The following is a 23830-nucleotide window of genomic DNA, read 5'->3' on the forward strand; positions in this document are numbered from 1 at the left end:
CAGGAGTTAATATGCGCACACAAAAACGTGGGGGGGGGGGGGACTGGGCTTTAATTCGGAGTAATCTCCTCTGAAACGGCTTCATGCGTAGCATTAATATTAGAGCAGCGGCGGGAGGGCCAAAACCACGATGACATCAGCCCGGCGTTTTCTTTGGAAGCCCGCGATGGGATAATTACAGAAGGAGGCCTGACGTGAAAAAAAAAAAAAAAAGCAAAGAAGCTGAGTGCTTTTTAAACATACACCAGCTCCGGGAGTGAGGGGGGGGGGGGGGGGGTGAGGTTAGCCTATCGCGTATAAGTCACTCGCTGGCCGTCTAGTACGATGTCTGCAAACCGCAGCGCCCGTGTTGTTGGCCGTGCTTTGCTGCTCGTCTCCCTCCGCTGCCGCCGCTGGGAGCTGGGAACAGGGGAGGGAGGGAGGGAGGAGAGAGGGAGGAAGGAAGGAGGAGGGAGGGTGTTTGGGGGGTGGGGAGGGAGGATCAGGCACGAAGCCGCTCAACAAGCTCAAGAGCTATCAGAAAAGCCCGCCTTTTAATTTGGTTAATTCACAGGCTGCTTTTTTTCCCCCGTTTTTCTTTCCCCTCTTTTTTTTTCCTCCTCTGCTAACGACGTTCTCCAGCGGAAACGCACGCAGGACATTCGCGTCCGAGAGACGGTTCCTCTCCCGTCCCTCCATCTCCCACTTTGACGTTGACCCCGCCCTCCGGCGGCCAGGCCTGTAAAAACTGCCCCCCCCCAACAAAACTTACATTTGCAGCAGTGACATTATTTCTAACATATTAGCAGCAAACTAATTCGCTTAAAGATTTGTGGCTTCGGAAAGCAAACTTTTTTTTCCTTTTTCTTTTTTTTCCCCTTTTTTTTTCATTGCCCCGGCCACAGGGACGGAACACTAGGCGACAATCACATGTGGTTTAGAAGCAGAAGAAGAAGAAGAAGAAGAAGAAGAAACTGGAGCTTGGTTCTGAGAACGCCCTTAAATAATGGAACAACTTTGCATCCACATTACTCAGGCTTGCCACTGCAACAGAGTGATGACGGTGTAAAACGGGGCCGACTGCTGTGTTTTACGGCTGCGGGTACAAAGTGGTTCAGATTCTGACGGCTTGAGGATTTAATTCAGAGGTCAGGTCGGTGACCTGCGGCGGTAGAACGATGTTGGTCGTCCCGTCGCAGGTGAGAACGCAGACCTGTGACGGGGAAAAAAAAAAAGTTGTTTTTTCCAATGACTGGCGTAGAATTGGATATGCAAGCATTAGCTGGCATGGAGGAGGCTTTGTAATATTTCCTCACTGTTTATTCATAAATCACAGTGCGCGTGCCTGATTTTCATGCTTCATGCATTTCATCAAAATAGACCATTAAATATGTTTCTATGGGAAACTGTTTTTTTTTTTGTTCATAATTTATGCCGAGTGTGATCCAAGATTTGCATTAAGCAGTTTTGCAAGTTTAATCTGTAGTAATAAAAAAGTTGACAGGCTGCAAAGGCCTGAATTTCCGTGTGTGTGTGTGTGTGTGCGTGTGTGTGTGTGTGTGTGTGTGTGTGTGTGTGTGTGTGTGTGTGTGTGTGCGTGTGTGTGCGTATGTGCATGTGCGTGTGCGTGTGTACGCGCACGCGGGCCGAGGCCCTGACTCGCAGGGCAGTCTGGCAGCATCGCTGCTCCAAAGTGGAGCTTTGCGGATGATCCTGTGGGAGAAAAGTGCAGAGTTTTTTAAAGTTTCTCTCTCGGGCGCGCGGGGGGAGGGGGGAGGAAAAGTTGAAAATGTCCAACTGTACCGACCGACGCCTGCGGGGCTGATGTGCTCGTTAAGAATCAGGAGAGAGCGTCAACCGCAGCAGCAGCAGCAGCAGCAGCGGCAGCAGCGGCAGGTCACCGCTTCTCCTTCTCCTCCTTCTCCTTCTTCTTTTTTTTCCTCCTCTCACACATCACAGCCCCATCAGAAAATTCTTTCAAGTGTCCTTCTGCGTCGCCGAAGATGACAACGGCGAATCGATAAACGCTTGAAATGAAAAGAAGGCGCCGGTTTTGCCCCCGAGGCGAAAGATTTCACCGCCGCCAGCCTCCTCTGAACTCCAGGCATTCCTCTGTACCTTTCCGCGTGAGAAAGAAGGAGGCTCTCCCCCCCTCCACACACGCACTCTCTCTCTCTCTCTCTCTCTCTCTCTCTCTCTCTCTCTCTCTCTCTCTCTCCTTCTTTGTATAAATAAGGAGGCTAATAAGAGGAGAATATACAGCCGAGCCGTCGCGTGTCTCCAGATGAGGCTCGAGTCTCCCTCTTCCCCTCTTTTTTCTTTGGCTGTGTGCGTAATTTGGAGACATTATGCGCGCAGTTGGTGTTTTGTTTTTACAGTCACTGGGCTACTGCGTGTGTGTGTGTGTGTGTGTGTGTGTGTGTGTGTGTGTGTGTGTGTGTGTACACGTACGCGCACGCACGTGGCCCCTCTCCCACTTGCGCGCGCGCAAACAACACGCAATATTAAAGCATATGGGTCAAATTTGAAGCACCGAGCCGCGCTGGCAAACAGCCGCTCTTCATTCCTCTCTTTATTCCTTTCCCCCCTCTTCTGCGCTGTTGTTTTTTTTATTATTATTATTATTTATTTATTTATTTGTCTTTAATCGACGTACGATTATTATTTTATATAAAAGAAATAAAAAAAACAACATGTATGGCTTTTTCGGGCCTTTTGCGCAGAGAATGTATCTCCATAACTGTGTCCTGCTCGGGCAGAATAAACCCTGAAAACAAGCGGCTATTAGAGTCATTAGTGATTTATCTGTGATGGTGCGGATCAGTGCCGGTTCACCAAATTTGGAGAAGGTGTGTGTGTGTGTTGGGGTGTGGGGGTGGAGGGGTGCATAAATGAGAAGGCGTTACGCGCCCACTTTTTTTTCTTTTTCCCCCCCCCCTTTTTTGCTTCAGTGTGTCCCTGCTTTCTTTCGCCAGGGGAAAAATTCCCGTGTGTACGCGCGCATTAATTGCCGCTTTAAATGGGAGTATGACTAAAAATGTAAAAGGCGGATTAGGCGCGCGCGGGGCCCTATACGTCCGGTCGGTGGGTCTGCTCGCCTCGCTCAAAATGCGCGTGGAGAGACGTTATGGGGTGGAGGGTCGGGGGGGGGGCGAAGAAGAAATCTGGCTGTATCTGAGCGCCGCGGCGGATCTATAAAGGACATTTGCATCCGAGCCAGCTGTTCACTTCATCCGCACATAAATCCGCAACACGATAGCGCTCTGTCTGGCCGCGGCGCAGCCCTAATGCGCCCGCTTCAATAGTGTTTTTTTTTTTTTTTTTTTCCTTTCTTTCAGTTTTTTAAGTGCTTTTCCACCCCTCTTCTCTTCTGCCGCATATCCGAGTTGGGGAAAATAACGCACCTCTGCTGCTGCTGTTGTTTGGAAATTATTTTAAGAGAAATCATCAGCTGGACACAATTGGTCCCCCTTCAATTTCCCCATTACGTAATCGAGCGGGAGATATTTCAGAGGAGGCGAGCACGAGCGTTTTTTTTGGGGGGGGGGGGGGGCGTTGTGTGTGACTACTGTTCGCCTCGGAGTTTCTAAAAAAAAAAAAAAAAGAGTGGGGGGTAAAAAAAAGGAAAGAAAATAACCTACAGCAGATTAGGTTTTTTTTTTTTCAATGAAGGGGGCAAATTGAACCTTTTCAGCGACACACACACACACACACACACACACACACACACACACACACACACACACACACACACACACACACGTACACACAGAGGGCAGATGACAAGTCAGCGGGTGTTGCTGTTGTTACGTTTAAGAGACGTCTGAGCTCCTTTTTTAAAAGGTGCAATTCTTTGCTCGTTTCATTGGATTGTTGTTGAAATTTGAGACGCTCTGAATTTTGCGCTCCGCTACACACACACACACACACACACACACACACACACACACACACACACTCCTCCACGCGCTGGGCCGGGGTCCCTCCTGACAGGGGGGGCGGGGGGGGGGGAGAAAAGTTCGGGGAAGACAGAAGAGGAGGAACCAAGCGGAGACTCGGATGGACGCGCCTCCTTCGCCGCTCCTCCGGCTCGAACACTGATGCTTGTGTGTGTCTGCGTGTGTGTGTGTGTGTGTGTTGCGCGCCTGAATGAAACGAGCCCCCAAAACGCAGCGCCGCCGCGTCTCTCTGTATTTGTGGATAACGCAGCCGAGGAGAAGGACGGAAAAGAAAAGACAAAATAATCCCATTATCCAGTAGCGCGCGCTCTCTTTGAATTTTTCCTCCCCCCGGACAGAAAGTCTCGCCTTGCCGGACTTGAAGTTGCTCCCCAGTTGTGTTTGTTGGTTGTTTTTTTCTCGTTTCGTTTCGTTTCCGCTCCTGACGCAACTTGCTGCTCTCTGAAGTGGGACCGGCTGCTGGAATTTAACTCTTCACAATAAAACACCGACGCCTGGAGAAGCAGAAGAGAGAAGAAGAGCTCTACAGCAACTGTGTCAACTGGTGAGTAGCCCACAGCGGAGTTTTCTTCTATTTTCTTGTAATCCGAGGTCGGTGGTGTGTGAGTTCACGCAAGTGGGCGAATTGGTTCCACCTCGCCGGCAGGGTTTTATTCTTTTATTTTCGACCTGATCCTATTTTAGAAGCCGTGGCCGTGACATAGAGGAGCATGAAGTGATGCGAGGGCAAAGGTTCGCCTTACAGGTCGGCGGATGATAATGACGCATCATTAGCGGTGATGGACTGCGGCCAAATAAAAATAGACCGAGTGGGTTGGATGGGGGGGCGGGGGGGGCATGTGCGTGCCGCTCTACCGGCGGCTGTGACTGCAGGGAAACTGTCATGATGCGTCGCTAATTAGAAATAAATAGACGACAGTGGGTAACAGACTGCAAAAAAAAAACAACAACTGAAAAAGCCAGTGCTGCAACAAAATGTGTGTGTGTTTTTTTTCTCCCGAAACCCTCATTTATTGGAATGGGAATCTAGCTGCGTTCATCAATTCACAATTAATGAAGTCATTGCGTCATGTTGTGATTTATTTTACCTCCGTCTACACGCGTTGGTGGCAGTGAAAGTGGTGCAACAAAAGGCGACGCGTTCACTTTGAATAAACAACACGGTGGAGGTGAGCCACTGCGCTGTGTGAAGGGGGCAGTGCCAGCGGTGTGTCTGCACTGGCCTGGTGCCAGCTGAGTGTGTGATTGAGCCGCTGAGGCGGCAGAGGGCCACTGTCACAGCAGCGGCTGCGAAGAGACTCAATACATTTATTAATGGTCAATAACACACCGTCAAACCCCTGTTACTGAACTAATGGTTAAATACTAGAAATTAATGAATTGGGAAAATAAGCACTAACAGTCTATCATAATTATTATTATTATTATTATTATTATTATTATTATTATTATTATTATTATTATTTACAAATTAAACCTGCATGTCAAATTTCTCGTAAATATAACAATACATGTTGGTGATGCTGTTCACACATTATTCTTTCTGAAATTTGTATTTTAATTAATTAATTAATTAATGTGCTAATTTATTTATTGGTTAATTGTGAAATTTATACATGATTTTATTTACAGGTGTTAATATTGTATTTTTCCCAAGCGAAAAGCAAAAATCGTATTTAAAGTCATTTGTGTCGTTGTCCATTTGTTTTCTTTCAAATTAAAATCCAATCCAACTCGCGTGTGCGCGCGTGAGGTTGCGGAGGCTGGCGGAATAAAGTGGGTCACCCCTCATTAAATATCACTGATTAGATAACACGGACGCACACCTTCCAGCCTGACCCCCCCAACTCTCTCATTTGCTGTGGCGGTGATAGAGGGGGGGGCGAAGGTTGTCAAGGTACATACCGGAAAAACTTAACCTCCACTGCCTTCATATTTGGTATTAAAGTGAGCGAGAGAGAGGGAAAATCTCCGACAGATGATGTCGAGCAGGTGAAGGGAGGAACGGAGTAAAAAAAAAAAAAAAATGGTTAACAGCGTGACTGCATGCAAATTCCCTGCGACTTGAATTATCATAAGCAAACAGCGTGAGCCTGGACTAATAAAACCCCATCTGTGTAACTTCATATCGAGGTAGTGTGAGGGCTGCGATAATGAATTTTGTAATATCCCACCGACAGACATCTCAATCAGACCCTAATCCCGTGATTTTACTGCGGAATCACTCCACTTCCAACTGCTGCGCGTCTGCGCCACAACACCGTGATCGCACTTGCGCAAAACACGGCGGCTTTTTCTGGGGTCTGGCTGAGAATAAATTAGCCCTCGAATCAAGAGGTGGGAGAACCTCGCACCATATATTCGGTAAATAAATAAATAAATTAATTAATTAATGGAGGGGCTTCAGGTTTACCTCCAGTTGTGTGATGGAAGTGGCTCAGAATGATGTGAATTGGTGTCCATGAAGATTTTTTTTTTTTTTAAATCTATTATTTTAATAAAGTGCGCGGTAATTGGATGCTTGCTGCTGCTTAAATGCACCAGTAAATCGAAAAGTAAATAGGTGAGTCAAGTTTGGGTTTTGCTTCTTTTTTCCTTTTTTTTTAAGGCTTTTCTGCGACCAGAGGCCTCGGAAATGCGCGTCTTCGCTGCTTTTCATTCTTGATGCGTCCACCTCAATACAACATCCGCTCTGTTGCTTTACTCGGACAATAGCTGAGTTTTACAGGTGTCCGCTTTTTAAAAAAATAAATAAATAAATAAATAATTATTATCGTAATATAATAGTAAGAATTTATTACATTTCAGAAATTCCAGGCCTTTTAGTCCGCATATTTCGTTTGACATTCTTGTTCCTTGCTGTGTTTTCCAGAAGCTGCTGTGCTGAAGTGCCATCATGGATTCCCACTGCCGCAAACTGTCCACCACCTGCGCACAAATAGGTGAGTATGTCCGACCCAGGTGATAAAACGTTGTAAAATGCTGTTTCCTCTCCCCCTCCCCGCCATATATACTCTGGGATGGCGATAACGTGAATAATTATTATTGTAAAAATCGAACTTTTCTAAATATATTAAATTTCCTGTTGTTCAAATTGTCCCGGCAGACAGCGCGTACTGCTTATAAGGATTTATTAGGAAAAGCCGATGCTCTAAAAAAAAATCTCGAGTAACTCAGGCCATTAAAAAAAACTCACACTAATATATTGACGTCTAAATATTATTTCCCTCACCAACGTTTCACTAAATTAATGTCATTGCTTCTAATATGAACTTTACATTTTAAAATAAATTGCACATTGAGGAGCGTTTGTTTCAGAAAGTGGCCGTCATAATAATCACAACTCATCTGAGGTTTGTAAATGTACGGATTGAAAAGAAAAATCAGCTTCAGAAAGACGCAGTTTGTCAACATCCTCAGTCCACTAATTGTCAGTTCAGTTAATTCTGACTTCAGGCCCCTTTTTGTTGTGCGGAGGCTCGTTCTGCTGCCGAGTGCAGGCCGTTCTGTTGACTTAGGGAGACACCTGGTGGCCACATGTGGCAGGACGTCTGAGAAATGAATAGAGATGGTTTTGCCAAGAATGGCATTTTTGTAGGGATTGTTTTTATTAGAGAGCACATAAAAATTGTTGTCTCTGATTGTGATTGTTCATCAGTATTTTTCTGCTAATTAATTTTTTTATTATAATACTTAATCATTTGCATGGATGAATATTTCCTGAAAAGCATAAAAACAAATAACTGAGTAAATTAAAGCGACACATTTTTCACCCAACAACATTTTTTTTCTTCCAAATTGGAGGCTTGTTTTTGGTTTTCGTGTTGTTTTTTTGTTTTCTGTTTTTTGTTTTTGTTTTTTGTTTTTCCTAATCAATCAACTCCCCCAACATGGCGAGGGGAGGAAAAGTGACATTAGATCCTGTTAGGGGTCGTAAATGAATAACCAATAACTCTCATTCATTCCCATTTATGTGCCATCGATGGCGCCTGGAGCCGCCCGTGATACGGCTGCCCGTGTTTTAACAGCCATTGATTAAGAATAATAAGATAATAAGATATAGACACAGCAGCGTCGACCGTTGTGTCCTAATATATGCGGCGCTTGTTGGGTCGACTCCGGGGAAAACTGCCAGTATAATGAGAGCGCAGCCGTGAGGAGGAATATACTAATAGAGGAATCTGATGTCGCCTTAATCCTACGTAAAAAAAAAAAAAAAAAAAAAAGCCTTGTCGTCTACCCCCCCTCAACCCGTATATTGACTGAATTGCTAATTAATGGCCCTCTATGGCGGAGGCCTATTGCGCGCAGTAATCCGCAGAAGAGAGATAACGCATTCAGAAGGTAGAAATGAAGAGGAAAGCGATAATCCACTTCAGGTTTAGTATTAAAACGCGGCTGGGAGGAGGAAAAGGAGCAACAGGGCGGTTGATGGCGGGACAGCACGACACGCTCCACTGGCCTGCCCTGTATCTCTGCTCAATGAATTATTCCAATAAATGAAATAATTGGCCGGAGATGATTCATCTCGGGCGTTTGTCCCCACATTTCCCCCCCGCTGTTGTACATTTAGACTAACTGCCATGTAAATTCATTTTCCTGCATTATCACATAACCTATGCCTTTGGTTAAATATACATAGAGGCCTAGGCCTCCACGGGATTTGCCTCGGCGGCATCATTGTGTATATACGTCCAATGCAAGTGCATGTGGCAAGTCAACGGCAAGAGTTGAGAATGACGGCCATCAAGGAGTGAGAAATGGTGCTGGACTGGAGAGCAAAGGAAGCATCACTTTTCCAAGCACCTGTCAGACTCCATACACACACACACACACACACACACACACACACACACACACACACACACACACCACCACCACCACCAGAGATGGTGCTGGACTGATATATATATGTATATATATATATATATATATATATATATATATATATATATATATATATATATATATATATATATATATATATATATATATATACATATATATATATATATATATACATATATATATATATATATATACATATATATGTCATATCATCATTTGCTTAAGAATTTCTCAAGAAAAGACTTGAAATGAGTTTGATCTCATATGCCAACAATTTATATATAAATAAATATATATATATATATACATATATATATATATATATATATATATATATATATATATATATGACATATATATATAGATGAGAGTCTTATCAGATTAAAAGGAAGGAAACTAGCTTCTGGTGGAGTGCGCGCTGAGGTGTGTGTGTGTGTGTGTGTGTGTGTGTGTGTGTGTGTGTGTGTGTGTGTGTGTGTGTGTGTGTGTGTGAGGTGGGGGTTTGGGGGGGCAGCAAAGTGGGGAAAGATACGCAGTTAAGCACCCGAATAAAGTAATCCGTCGTCAACAAAGCGGGTGTGCGGGCTGTAAACGTGGCCCGGGATATCTTGGACCCCCCCCCCCACCACCACCACCACCACCACCACCACCACCGCTTTCCACACACACACACACACACACACACACACACACACACACACACACACACACACACCACCACCACCACCACCACCACCAGAGATGGTGCTGGACTGATGACGTGCTGGATGCACAAGTCCACATTTGGGGCGTTAATTTATATTATATATTTTTTCTGATCTGTGAACTGGAGTATTATGAAAAATTTGACTCGGTTCTGGCACATTTGCGTCGTTCCTTCCCTCGACTTGCCTTGCGTGCACGGAAACACGTCAACATGCAGAGATTCCACTCGGCACGCGTGTGTGTGTGTGTGTGTGTGAGAGAGAGAGAGAGAGAGAGAGAGAGAGAGAGAGAGAGAGAGAGAATTGCAACAGCTGCGTGTGTGTGTGTGTGTGTGTGTGTGTGTGTGTGTGTGTGTGTGTGTGCGTGCGTGCGTGCGTGCGTGCTCCTTTTAACATACTGTACATGTCTGGCAGTTACCGTCAGTTGACAGGCGCTCACTGACAGTCAGTCTGTGGCGCATCCTCCCCTCTGAGTAACGGCCTCTTTCCATTGGATCATTGAAGCATTGGATCATTGAAGCATTGGAGCCGAGCTGCTGCTGCTGCTGCTGCTGCTGCTGCTGCTGCTCTATTAGCTGGAGGTGTCTGTTGCGCTGTGTTTGCGTGCGTACACAACCAGATTTTCCCTTCCTTCCCTCCTGCCTTCCTCTCTTCTCTAACTTTCCCATCGGCTCGTCTCATCCACGCCGAGTCCCTGAGTAAACTGCCGTGACGAGTCGCTCAGCAGCTCAGCAGAACGTTCTCCCGCTTTGCTGGGCCACTGGACCCATAAAAAAAAAAAAGACTCCAAACTGTCTTATTTTCTTTTCTCTATCTTTTTTTCCTCGCGTCTTTTTCTTATTTGGTCTTGGGGCTGCTCCGGTGCGCACGGCGCGTCCCCGTCTCTCTTTACATGCTTTTTTATTTGGGGAAGAGGAGGAGATACGTGCGCGCCAGCCACCCGGGCATGCACACATTGGCACACACACACACACACCGCCGTCATCTTCACATGGCCGCGCCTGCCTAGCAGGGGGAGAGGGGGGAGGAGGGATGTGGGCGGGCTCAGCGCGGTGACGTGGAGCTCTGAGAAGAGACGGTGGTGGTGGTGGAGGGGAGGAGGGGGACTCTGGATATGCAGTGCTCGGGCGAAACAGCTGAGACGACCAGAGAGCGGCGCCCGTGCGTGCGAGTGTGAGTGTGTGTGTGTCGTCGTCGTTGCTGTTGCCTCTGGATCTGATATCGCGCTACCTGTCCTTGTCACTCTGATAGCGCAGCCCGAGGTGCGCGCCAGCCAGCCAGCCAGCCGGCCGAGGGAGCGAGCGATGCGAGCCAGTCAGTGATCTATTCTAGAGCCTGTCTTCTCCCTTTTTTTTCTATTTTTCTATTTTTTTTACAGTCAGATCAGAAGAGGAAATAAAAAAAATATATATATAAATAAATAAAAAAAGAGGAGGTCTGAGCCGCAAGAGGGATCCTCTTTCCTGTGCGCTTTTCTTCTTCTTCTTCTTCTTCTTCTTCTTCTTCTTCTTCTTCTTCTTGTTTGTGGGAGAGCTGAACGCGTTCCGGGAAAGACGGACTTTTTCTCCCCCCGCCACTTTGCTTCTCAACACCACCACCACCACCACCACCACCACCCGAAGGGAGGAATTCGTCTGGCTTTGACAGCCAAGCCTCGCAGACATTTCACCGATGAACTCTATGAGGGACCCATTAAATATAGACCATCATCACCTCACAGGGAATAAACTGTCCTCGACGCACCACACGGCTCTGGCCATGGCCTCCAGTTTACAGCCGCTGCAGCGGTCTGTGGACTCTAAACACCGGCTGGAGGTGCACACCGTGTCGGACACGTCCAGCCCGGAGTCTGTCGGTAAGAGAGAGCCGCCTCCCCGCCGCCGCCTGGTGGGGTTGCTTCGCTTCGCTTTGCTTTGCTTTGCACATGTGTCCCCATCAAAAGGCGGCTTGGAGGAAATTGTTCGTTTTAAGGCGATCGTAAAATGTTGATTGTGACTGACGGATGCGGGGTTAAGCGTGAATGCTGTGTCAATGAAAAGCCGGCTTTAAAAAAAAATAAAAAATGGGATAGGTATTTTAATAACGAGGACGAGCAATTTTTATTTATGGAATACTGGACGAAAAAAAAATATTTATCTCGTTATTCGACGCCCTTAAATAAACCTAATTAAACTTCCAACCGTGGACGCTTCATCCATTCACCAAGAGTGGCACCGATCCAGGAATTTCTCCCCCCCCCTCCCCACCCCCCTTCCCACCACCGCCGCCGCCACCACCTCTCCTCCTCAGGGCCTTAATCCCCCTCCACAACTCCCTCTGACCCTTCTCTAAACCGAGCCGTCTCCCTCCTTTGCAGAGAAAGAAAAGACCCAGAACAAGAACGACGACTCGTCGGACGACCCATCGAAGAAGAAGCGGCAACGGCGACAGAGGACCCACTTCACCAGCCAGCAGCTGCAGGAGCTGGAGGCCACTTTCCAGCGGAATCGCTACCCGGACATGAGCACGAGGGAGGAGATCGCCGTGTGGACCAACCTCACAGAGGCCCGGGTCAGGGTGAGTGCCGCGTCCCCAGGGACTCAAGCAAAAAGCGACTCTCGTGTCTAGATTTGTATTATTTTATTTTATTTTTGTAAGTTGCGAAATTCTGTCCCAACTTGTCCAAAATATTCGCCGCTTTTAAACCGTTACGCGTGGACAGCGAGGCTTTTACGCACAGCAGGAAATATTTCCCAGAAAACGAGGCAGCGCGTTGTGTTTATCCGGAAAAGAAATAATCAGAATACAGTCCAAATATACTGCTGCTTGAAGCTGGATTTTAATTAGAGCCATCCATATATATTTATCCATTCAACTAAATATTGTTTGCGCACGATATAAAACAAATAGTTTTGGCCACGCCAATTTTGTGGTTTTCACCTCGGATCACTTTGCACACTTGCTAATAATAATAATGATAATAATAATAATAATAATAATAATAATAATAATAATAATAATAATAATAATAATAATGTGCAGAAGCGTCTTACTGTTTGTTCCCCAAGCGTAACTGCGGCATTATTTAGCAGCTCACGGTCGAGGCAGTTTGACAAGTTGTCGGCGCAGATACCAGTCATGGTCTCCTGATCGTGTGAAAGAGGTGCAAAGCTTGTATTTCGCGATTGACGCCCGCCGCTGTTGCTGCTGCTGTTGCTGCTGCTGCTGTGTGATTTAAAATCAGCGTGTTTGTGGAAGCCTGCTGTGGGAATACACATTTAGGGGGTGAACAGGGGAGGAGGAGGGGGGTCGGTGACGGCTCCGGTGTGTATTCTGCACAGATAAGCGGCTAAAAATCTAAACGGGATCGTCTGCAAACACACAATCTCACACGCACGTCAGTTTTAGTGCGAGTTTAGAATGAGAGCGAACTGGCGAGGCAGTGGAAGTGCGGAGCTTTGCGCGCAGGAGTTTTACGCAGCGGTATGTTTTGCCGTGGTATGCTCCCTTTCCGCAAATGTCGCTCGTCTTATCGATTAACCACCATTCCAAATCATCATTCCTTGACCACCCTTTTCTCCCCCACCACCCTCTCTGGGATCTCCAGGTCTGGTTCAAGAACCGGCGAGCCAAGTGGAGGAAGCGGGAACGGAACCAGCAAGCCGAGCTGTGCAAGAACGGCTTCGGGCCGCAGTTCAACGGACTCATGCAGCCCTACGAGGACATGTATCCCAGCTACACGTACAACAACTGGGCCGCCAAGGGCCTGACGCCGGCCTCGCTGTCCACCAAGAGCTTCCCCTTCTTCAACTCCATGAACGTCAACCCCCTGTCCTCGCAGACTATGTTCTCGCCGGCGCCCAACTCCATATCGTCCATGACGTCCGGCATGGTGCCGTCGGCGGTGACCGGCGTGCCGGGCTCCAGCCTCAACAGCCTCAACAACTTGAACAACCTCAGCAACCCGTCCCTCAACTCGGGCGTGCCCACGTCGGCGTGCCCGTACGCGCCCCCGACCCCTCCATACGTGTACAGGGACACTTGCAACTCGAGTCTGGCCAGCCTGAGACTGAAAGCCAAGCAGCACTCGAGCTTCGGATACGCCAGCGTGCAGAACCCGGCCGCCAACCTGAGCGCCTGCCAGTACGCCGTGGACAGGCCAGTCTAATACCTGCAGCCACTGCAAAAAATGACCACCATAGTAAGTCAATGATGGGGGGCACGGGGGGGGGGGCACGGGGGGGGGGGCGACGTCGTAATTAGTGCTGTTTATTTTTTCATCTAAAATCGAGTGGTGGGGGTGGGGGGGGAGTTTTTGTGATGAGATCATTGTAATTTTTCCACGCCTTTTACCATTGTTTTTTTGTTTTTGTTTTTTTGGATGGGGCGTTGATTTGATTTTAAATTAAAACTATTAATTATGATTCAAGAGGGAAAAACATTACCAATTGCTCCCCGGTGTTTGATTTTTTTTTTCTAGGGGGCGCTTTAGACGTGTTTTTTTCTTTGTAAATGGCTGGTTCCAAAAACCAGCCGGCTTGTTATGGTGGGGATTTTTTTGCAGTGTGTGTGTACGATCACACAAAAATAAACCGGCCACAGGAACAGAGACTACTACAACTGCAACTACTACTACTACTACTACTACTTTTTTTTTTTTTTTTTCATTTTCAACAACTATAAAACAAAAAAAAGAGAAGAAGAAGCAACAACTAAAAGACAACAAGGCACTAAGATGACTGAACCACTGAAGCGAAGCTCAACTCCTGACGCGGGAGTCGAAACTGAAACGGGAGAATTTAGTTTTTAATTCCCTCTTCTTCTTCTTTTCTCTGATGAGCGTGAGCTCCGGCTCCACTCCGCGCCATCGTGACACCAGACGGGACCTGTTTTATTCTTGCTCATCGTAAGGGTTTCTTTTTCCTTTTAAATTTCCTCTGGTGGAATTTATGGACGTTAATTGTTGACTGAAAAAAAAAAAAAAAAAACCCACACGGCTGTAAATATATTTGATTCATCATCTCCTGTTTGTCGAGGCCAAATGTGCTCTGGCTCCCTCCTCCTCCTCCATCCAGTCCCTCTCCGGCTTCAACTTATCGACGCATGTTTTTTTTGGAGGAGTTGGGTCGGAGGGGGGCGGTGAAAAAGAAAAATTAACCCTTGAAAAAAAAAAATTACGAGGAATCATGTTTTGCTTGCAAACAAACAAAGGAAGAAAAAAAAAGGGAATGTACATATACTAAAACGCACCGGTCGTGTGTTTCTAACATATAAATTTATTATGTCTGTGTGAATATCAATTTAGAATAGCAATTCTGGATTTTAAAAAGAAAAGAAGAAGCAGCATCAAAATGTTCCTGCGACAAATTATTTTGGATTTTCTTTCCTTTTTTGCCTCTGTGTATACTATTTGGTACGGAAATGTTTTGTTTTTTCTTTTTCTTTTTTTCAACATCCCAACAACAACAACAAAAAAAACTATTGTGTTTATTTAATGGAAGTAAATATATTGTTCCAAAAAGATTCTGATGTGATGGGAGACTTTCATTGAAGCCTGTAACATGCGGCGCCGCTGCTCTGCTTGGCGCGCTTGTGGAGCCGTGACAGTGTGTCCATAGAGCCCCTTCGATTACATGTGAGGCTACTTGTGCGGCTAATCTATAGGAGGAAAACAATGGGAGCCGCTCCAATACACACAGCCAGGTCGGGATGCCCCTTCAGATTAACTGCTGAATGCACGTCTGCCCCCGCTGCAGCCACAGGGCCTCGGCTCAGATCACTGGCGCTTGAAATAACACGGCAATCAACAAACAGCACTTGGACCACACAACAATGACAACAGTCCATTAGAGACTCGTCTGGTGTGTGTGTGTGTGTGTGTGTGTGTGTGTGTGTGTGTGTGTGTGTGTGTGTGTGTGTGTGTGTGCTCATTTTCTTTCATGACCTCCTTAAAGATGTTATTCAAATGCGTCTTTTATGAGCTTTAAAATTGTTGATTAGCGGCGTCTGTAAATATTTTTGCAATTTAGATTCATTGACGCGCAAATGCAAACGCCCAACCTAAATGTGCCATTGCGCGTCTAATGACGTAATTAAAGGTGTTATTATCTCCGTCACACTTTTAATGGCGTAAGCAAACGACGACAAAAGCAGAAATTGCGCTCATATTTAAATATGGGCCAAAAATCTAAACACGCCTTTAAGCGCAAAGACTTTAAAATTTCCATATTTAGATTTTTAGTTTTGTTTTTATATATATACGCAAACTAAATATGCCTTTACCATTTGATGCCGTATTTTCCAAACACCCAAAATCAGATTTTTAAGCATTAGTTCAAATGAGCAAACGCAATAGTTTGTTTAACGCGTGCCCTTAAAAAAGTTAATAATACTTTTACGCACCTGACGCATCTTGTATTTTTAGCCATGCTGCTATTTCCTGTCAAGCTTTCCGTGTCTGGCCTGCTTTTTCTTTTTTTTCCCCCTCTTTCTTTTAAATCATTTTATTGCGCAAAAAAAAATAAATTCAAACGCGCTAAAAAAAATAATAATAATAATAATAAAAAAAACTAAAAAAAAAAAACAAAACGGACAAAGCTGCACGTTTGGAGGGAAGCTATGATTCACTGGCTTGAACAAACAGTGTGTGTGTGTGTGTGTGTGTGTGTGTGTGTGTGTGTGTGTGTGTGTGTGTGTGTGTGTGTGTGTGTGTGTGTGTGTCGGGGCTCACGGGGGTGAGGTGGCCGGTGAGTGGCTGTCTGACTGCTGCAGAGCAACAGAGGAAGAGAAGAGCAAATGGTGTGATTTTTTTTTTCACTCCCCCCCCCCCCCCCTTTTCTTTCTTTTTTACAGTCTCTTCTAGGTTTCTTTACAGCAGCTCATATTTAGCGTCAACCAAATAAGCTGTTGTAATAAAAGAAGAAAAAGAGAGAAGAACCCCGAAGCTGCAGAATCCCTCCATGACTGAGGGGAAACATGGCCGCTTGTTGAAAGAGCTGATTTAAGAACTGGTGTCAAACTGCAAGAGGTCCCGGGGGAGGAGGTGGTGCTGGTGGTGTCTCCGGGGGAGAGGGAGTGTGTGTGTGTGTGTGTGTGTGTGTGTGTGTGTGTGTGTGGTGTAGGGTGTGGGGGGTGGGGGAGAGTATTATCACGAGGAAAAATAAATCAGCCTCAAGTGATGTTTTCATAAGTGCTAAATAGCAAACAGAGGGGGACGCGGTGCGCTGCGCATCTCTGCAGCCTGAACTCGTCACCCTGTGCGCTATTATTTCCGCCCCTCTGCGAAGAAGAAAAAAAAAAGCCGCCGGTCGTTGCGATGCACGAGTGTCACCCTGTTTGATGGAGCAATAATCAGCTGAAAGGGGAGCTCGGCGGTGGAGGGGGTGACTGGGTGGTGGGTGGCTGGCTGGCTGGCTGGCTGGGATAAACCCCTCACGGCTGCAGGCGAATACGCAAGTCTGCAGCCTCAATCCACATCCGCGCAATCAACATGTGCAACCAGACGATGAGCTGAAGAGAGAGAGGGACAGAGGGAGAGAGAGAGAGTGGGAGAGAGAGAGAGAGAGAGAGAGAGAGAGAGCACCGGCGGTGGTGAAATGAGCATTGTGGGGTCGAAGCGCAGCGCAAAGAGTCAAGAGTCTCCTCCTGCAAGTTAAGGTAAGAAACTTTATTTTGTTTTGTTTTGTTTTGGACGTTTCAATCAAAAACACAGAAATGCATCCAGATTCTACTTTAATTCGGCACTGTGGTTCTTAAGATTCACCTCACATGTCTTGCCAGAAATGTACATTCCAAATTCAGACGCAATGCCGGAGTCTTTTATTTATTTATTTATTTTCAAATATCATCAACTCCAATTCCATTTTTAAAGGGCGTAAACAGGCGTAGCGGTGCGTGATTATGCATGAGAAAGATGCTATCGGAATAGCTAAAGCAAGCACGCGTCGCTCCTACTACACACAGAAAAATAGTAAATTATAAATCGCTGTTTAAACAGAATCCGCATTTGTCCTGCCTCGGCTCGTCTCACTCAAAAAAAAAAAAAAAAAAAAAGGAAAAACATTGCGCTACATCTTAATGTGAGATTTGTTCCGTCAGCTGATGATAAAGGAGGAGGAGGAGGGGGAAGAAGGAAACGGAACCGGGGGGGATCCGCGCGCTGCCTTCACCTCCGCTCCGCTGGGAATTCAAATAAAACCGCGATCGAGCGCAAATATCCAAACACGAAGCGTTACACCTCCAATCTAAATAATTAACAGTCGCTCTGCAGTCAGGGGCTCGACACAGACACGACTCGGTTTGGTAATAAGGTAGCGTGCAAAAAAAATAGAAGGGCATGATATATTTCAATAACATGACGATGACAGACTAGACTACTTTTTTTTTTTTTTGCAGTGAGAGGGAAAAAAAACAAGATCACAGGTTCAGGGGTCAACCTGCAACACAATGAAACGCGTTTTAAAGCAAATGGCAAGGAGTGCACAGGTCTGTCATAAAACACATTTGCATTTGCAACTGAAGTGCTTAGTAGCTGCATCCACGTGAGTTATGCAAGAAAAAAAAAGGCAATTTTGATGGAGGTATTTTTTTTTAAGCAGGAGTTGTTTTTTGGTAGAATTATTTTTATAATAGTCCCTAATAGTTACAATCTGCATTTTAGACAGTTTTATCTTTTCTTTTTTTTTTCTTTTTTTCTTTTTTTTTTTTTTTTTAACAATGAGTGCAAAACCTGCTTTTTTCAAACACAAAAAAAATAATGCAGGGCGACACAGTGCAGCAGGCTGAGAGTGAATGAACCAAAGCAGGTCTGCTGATGCTTCGGTTGCTTCAAGTGCAGAAATCCATCAGGTTCCAGGATGTACACATCTCCACATCTAGGGTGTGTGTGTGTGTGTGTGTGTGTGTGTGTGTGTGTGTGTGTGTGTGTGTGTGTGTGTGTGTGGTGGTGGTGGTGGAGGAGGCGGGGTCAAAGAAAATATGGTAAAAATGCAATTAATAAACACAATTGGATATACACAGTCTGCCCCCCCCCTCCCCACTCCACACACGCACACACACGCTGAGCCGAGGCATCAGGTCTGCAGCTGCTGTGGCGTTTGTGACAAATCTAAAGGTGCACAGGCGACTGGTGGTAGTAGTGGTGGGGGTGGGGTGTGTGGGGGGGGAGTGGCTCTTAACCAATGGGCAGCCCTCCGTACGCGGAAGCTGAAAGGTCGCGCGGGGTGACCTCACATATCCGCGCCCTCACTTACGGGCCGAGGAGGGGGGGAAAAAAACGGAACCGCCGGGCGAGTCGGAGCTGCGATGAGGTTTTCAGGAGCCGCCGTGAGGGAGATGAATTCCTGAGCTGGACCTTTGAGTCTTTGTGTCCGTGCTGCCCTTTTGTTCCAATTAATTATAGCACACGCTCCTCTGTCCCTGTATTTGACAGACTGAAAAGACACAGTCTGTCCTGCATGCGGTGCGTCTGCGTGCACTGTGAGTCTGCTCACACTGAAAGTAGGGGGGGGGGGGCTTTGGGTGCCGGTTTTCACTGGGGCTGGGGAGTGGGAGGGCGGGGGGTAGCTTGGGCCGAGCGTGTGAAAGCAGATAACCAGGACGAATTTCATGACGCACACACTTCCTGCCCTCTGAAGTTTCTATTAAGGGCGGATGAAAACAAAAACACACATCTGAGATGTTTTCTCTCCAAATCAATTTCTGGCCATTAAGCGTGCTGCTGGTGCTGGTGGTGGTGGAAGCCCCTGGGGAGGGTGCTGGAAAAATTATCCACCACACGAATGATGAAATGAGCTCGCGGGCCGCAGTAAACCAGTTAAAAACCTGCGTCCACTGGCGGCTTTGTTGCAGGTTTCAGATTCTGGCTGGTGAACTTTGTGCATCCTGCACGCGCGTGCGGCTCACAGGAAAGGCACTGCTGAGTCTCCGCTTGGACGTGTTTGCATGTTTTTGCCTGCTGCAGAAAAATACCTTGCATGCCCATGCAATTTTTTTTTTTGATCCTTCAAGTGCCATTGTTTAGCATGAAGGCTAACCGCGGCTAACCAGGGGATCTGCACTGATCCCATGGTCCTCCTCCTCATGCCTCTTCATGTCAACCCGTCGTGTCTGAAGCTGCTCACACTTTAGCCCACCTTTCTTTGGAAGGGGGGGTTGGGGGGCAACTGCATCGTGTTCAGACACCTCCAGTATACACAGTCTGCTGCAGCTGGCACCTCCCCCCCCACCGCCGCTGTTTTCTCAGGGCCTGTCATCTACTGTAACGTCTTAATTGGCGTTTACCTCCCCCGCCGCCCTGAGTCTGCGTCTGATGAGCAACCCGGCACAATGGTTTTCCCAGGCGCTGCGGCTCCAGATGAGAAAGAAAGAGAGAGAGGAAAAAAAATCACACCTGAGCCCCGCTTGTTTGTTTTACCCTTTGTTCACTCTGCACCGTGCAATTTTTCCACCCACGCCAAAATTGTTCATTGTGCATTTGGAAATTTACAGCGTCTCCCTTAATGCCGCCGTCTGTGTTGGGAATTCCTGGTTGTTTCCGACCGTGTTATTAAATGAAAATGAATTAAAAAAAAGAAAAATGTTGGGGTCGGTGCTGCGGCACACTTTGTCTCAACAGTAGCGCGCCGTGAAAGGGCTTCCACATTAAATCTCTCGTCGTTCACGACAATGAGTGGCTGCTGGAACTCTCGGCAGTGTTTCATCTTGGAAATGATGAGAAGGAATTTGTTCCAATGAGTTTTCAAACGGCCTCCGTGGTCGAGTTGTGTGGAGCAACGATAGCGCCGTGCTCTCCAGCGCCGTGAAAAGTGTCATATTTGGGCATAGGCCGCACAGTGTAATGGCGAGGAGCACTTAGAGGATCACTTCACATCATTTATCCCTCTTAATTCCACCTTCAGTTCAAAGCCCGAAGGCAGAAGCGAGTGTTTCCTCAGTCCGAGCCCCCCCCTGCTTTCATCTGAATCCGTCACGCGAGCAATAGGAAGAACCGAGGACACCCACGAGATTTGTATGATACAGTTTGTTATTGAAATGGAGGGGGGAAAATAAAACCTCCTTGGGGTAAAAGTTGAACGTTCTATTATGACATCTGGTCGTGAACTCTCCTTGCAGCTCGGCCGGCTTTCAAACAAACGGGCTACCAGTTCATTTTCCCTCTGAATTTATGGCAAATGGTTCTGCGGGTTTTTGATTGTATTAGGATGATAAGATAATCAGATTCATTGTCAGATTAATCTGTCTTTTAGTGTTGTTCTTTTGGAACTGTAAAAATGTTCTCCCTTCAATTTCTTCTTCTTTCAACACCAACAAGAGCTTCCAAATTGTCCACTGAACTAAAACGGGACCAAATGCGGGTCTTGGTGAAAACTAACTGAAAACATAAAGAATAAACCTTAAAATGTGACAGTTTAACAACTTAGAGTTGAAATAATCAGTTGCATCAGTTATTCTGACAGCAAATATGTTCATTCAAAGATTCATTTTGCAGGTTTTTGGCACATTTGCCATCTACTCGACTTGCTCTTTAAAATTGGACCAACATTGGATCAGCTGTGGAATCGGCGCAGCGTCAGAAGGCAATTTCATACACCGCGGAATGAAAAGCAGAGCCCCAACTATTAGATCCAAATTGCACATTACACAAACTCAGTTGTGCTGCGCCCATGAGATGAGAGTGACGGCTCGCAGGCTTTGTTTGCAGCCTGAGGAGAGGCTATTTGTCACACACGGAGCCGCGTTACGCTCCACTTCATTCTCCTTATTGAAGCGCACGTGGCCTCAGATCAACAAGTTCCCCTCTGCGGCTGCCAGAGCCGCACCTTCCCCCCGCTCCGCCCGCGCAGCACCTTCCCCCGCTCCGCCAGCACCGCTTTGGCTGCACTGGAACTCGCGGCCGAGCGGCGCATCTCCACCGATATTAAGAATTACAAGCTCTGCCTCTTCATCCACCGTCACTCGGCTCCGGTGCCGGGCTGAAGTGCATGATGTTTACGCCTCGTAAAAATATTTCCTTGGATGGCCCTTTTATTAAAGCCAGATGTTTCTCATTCCCCCCTCGCGCAAATATAGATCAGTGGAAGGGTTTTTTTTTTTTTTTCGTTCTCCCCCTTCTCTCATCTTCTGGCATTGGCTCTCTCCCCCCCCCGCCCCCTCTGCACTGAAACGTTGCAAGAGGAAAAAAATTGTCAGGGTTTAAAATGAGCAAATAGGCTATTAGAAACAGATGTAAACTAGGGTGAAATTGTGTCCCTATTGTTTTGGGTAATATTTATAGCTCTTTATTGCTCAGAATCTTACAGATTTATTACTTCCTTTGTATCACTGCTCTGCATCACTTGTACCGCATATCATACATATGTATATATATATATATATATATATATATATATATATATATATATATATATATATATATATATATATATATATATATATACATATATATATATATATACATATATACATATACATACATACATACATATGACTAATTTCTGAATTGAACTCAATTATAACCAGTTTTTGTGCAATAACGATCTTGAATGTACTGCGATCATTTTGTGTTTGCACCAAAAAAATCCCTCAAGATGTGCTGAACAAGTATGACATTTTAGTGTTTAATGAAAACCATTTTCAGTGTCTAATTAAAAGTTATTGAGAGAATTCCAAGTGTGCAAAATTCTGTCCTAACACACTAAAAGTAGCTGTTTTAAAGAGCCTAAAATATAAACCATGATGCTTTGTTTACTCTTTTATGGGTTAGCACACACAACTAAGCATCAATATAATACAAGCTTTGTTTTAGAAATATTTAAAAAATATATATATACTTTTTAAAAGCATTCATGATACTAAATGACAATGATGGCCGCATATTGCACAGTTGATATTTGTTCTCTAAAATCACATTCAATTAGACATTCAAGGCAACAACTGTCAAAGCCTTCCCAATGTGTTCAGCATTCCTGCTGGTTATAATGTATCCAAGCTGGTTATAATGGAGTTCAATGCAGAAGTGATTCAGTGACCCCAAACTTGTAAACAGTAATGGGTATAAATATATTCTCATTATGCTCATTGCATATATTTGAAGTTGATTTACTTTTACTTTTTATTTGTTTAATTCCCCACATACTCAAATTTCTGTCTTTACACTATTGGTTGAATTTTACAAATATTTCTGACAGTGACGGTGAACAAAAGAAAGATGCCATTCAGTTCCTTGCTGGCTAATTGGGAAGAAGTTGGGAGTTTAAACTTTCTAATCCTACAACATTAACAGATTAAATAGTGTAAAAAGTGACACTTAATGCTTTAAGGTCCAATAAGCTGCGCAAAATCTCTATTGTCTGCAAACAAAAAGTTGTGCTTTGCATGCAGCAAATCTGAAATGTGTTCACCGTCTTGTTTAGCTTCCGCTCGCACACATCATCTCACCAGACTACTGGCTGCATCTTCTGACAGCACAGAGAAATCATGGTGCAGCCCGTCAAGTATCAATCTCTTGGATAAAAAGAAAACAGACTATTTGCAAGCATGCACAGTGGACAAGTTACAGATGTGAATTCTAATTTTACATTACCTGCAAGAATCTCTAGACAGTCTGTTGTCTGTTTTCAGCCATGAATCATCTTCCACCCGTCATTCATTCATGTTCTATCACCACTTCTCCTGCACTCAGGGTCGTAGGGCGACAGGAGCCTCTCACCAGCTGTCTTGGTGGGGTTGGACCCTGGACCCTGGACCCTGGATGGACTGCCTTGCTGTTTGGAGACAGTGCCGACCACTGCATTACTGCATAGCCATCAATAATCTTTGGCCTTTGGGAATTACAATAAAAATCTGAAAATATATACACATATATAAAACAATTCTTGTTGGTGTTGTCTTATTTTCTCCTGTCTTTATCTTTTTACCAGACGCTCCAGATGAGTTTCTCAGTTCTAAACTGGATTTATTACAGATGTCCTCCTGGGAAAGAGCGAGTTGAGGAGGAAACACAGAAAGACGACTGGACATAACCTCTGTCCAGCTCATTCAAAGTGGTCATTTAAATCTTTACTGCCCTCTTGTGAGCAGCGGTGGCCTGCTCTTCTTTAACCCTTGCTGAGGACAAAAGGAAGTGAAAAGGCAAAAACATTTCCCCACCGAGACAATAAGAGCACAACATCCACTTCTGATAAAACTGAAGTGGCTGAAGTGTTCATGCTAATCTCATTAGCCAGCTAGACCTGTAGTCACTTCCTCTGTGTTTCCCATCTATCACCTTTGCTGGTTTTTAAGGCCAGTCAGCAGCTGCTGCCTGCAGGTTTTTGTTGCTGCATCTTTTTCAGTGATGCTAAAAAAAGGAAAAACGCTTTT

At 45.6% G+C, this 23830-nt stretch overlaps 1 protein-coding gene across 4 annotated transcripts; it reads left to right on the plus strand.

The window, feature by feature from the left end:
• The first annotated feature begins 4020 nt into the window (after positions 1–4020).
• Positions 4021–23749, plus strand: pitx2 (paired-like homeodomain 2). Of its 4 annotated transcripts, XM_076012360.1 has the most exons (5): positions 4021–4482; positions 6811–6880; positions 11211–11345; positions 11847–12046; positions 13077–14914. In XM_076012360.1, exons 2-5 carry the CDS (start codon positions 6835–6837, stop codon positions 13635–13637), a joined length of 942 nt encoding a protein of 313 aa, XP_075868475.1. In that variant the 5' UTR covers positions 4021–4482; positions 6811–6834; the 3' UTR covers positions 13638–14914. The 4 variants fall into 4 exon arrangements, with proteins under 4 accessions (XP_075868475.1, XP_075868476.1, XP_075868473.1 ...); XM_076012361.1 differs by lacking the exon at positions 11211–11345 and having other exon boundaries at positions 4022–4482; XM_076012358.1 differs by lacking the exons at positions 4021–4482; positions 6811–6880 and adding an exon at positions 23151–23749 and having other exon boundaries at positions 10622–11345; positions 13077–13670.
• The last annotated feature ends 81 nt before the right edge of the window (positions 23750–23830 follow it).

This window comes from Nelusetta ayraudi, unplaced genomic scaffold (assembly GCF_046127955.1).
Source record: "Nelusetta ayraudi isolate G7.1 ecotype Tasmania unplaced genomic scaffold, CSIRO-AGI_Nayr_v1 ptg000005l, whole genome shotgun sequence".
In the NCBI taxonomy this organism is placed as follows: domain Eukaryota; kingdom Metazoa; phylum Chordata; class Actinopteri; order Tetraodontiformes; family Monacanthidae; genus Nelusetta; species Nelusetta ayraudi.

What these genes read in the sequence shown, in the direction of transcription:
- pitx2 (XM_076012358.1), top strand. Translation starts at nt 11,162, where the DNA reads ATGAACTCTATGAGGGACCCATTAAATATAGACCATCATCACCTCACA. An exon ending in GTCCAGCCCGGAGTCTGTCG is followed by an intron (nt 11,346 to 11,846) that starts GTAAGAGAGAGC and finishes CCTCCTTTGCAG; the next exon opens with AGAAAGAAAAGACCCAGAAC. An exon ending in TCACAGAGGCCCGGGTCAGG is followed by an intron (nt 12,047 to 13,076) that starts GTGAGTGCCGCG and finishes TGGGATCTCCAG; the next exon opens with GTCTGGTTCAAGAACCGGCG.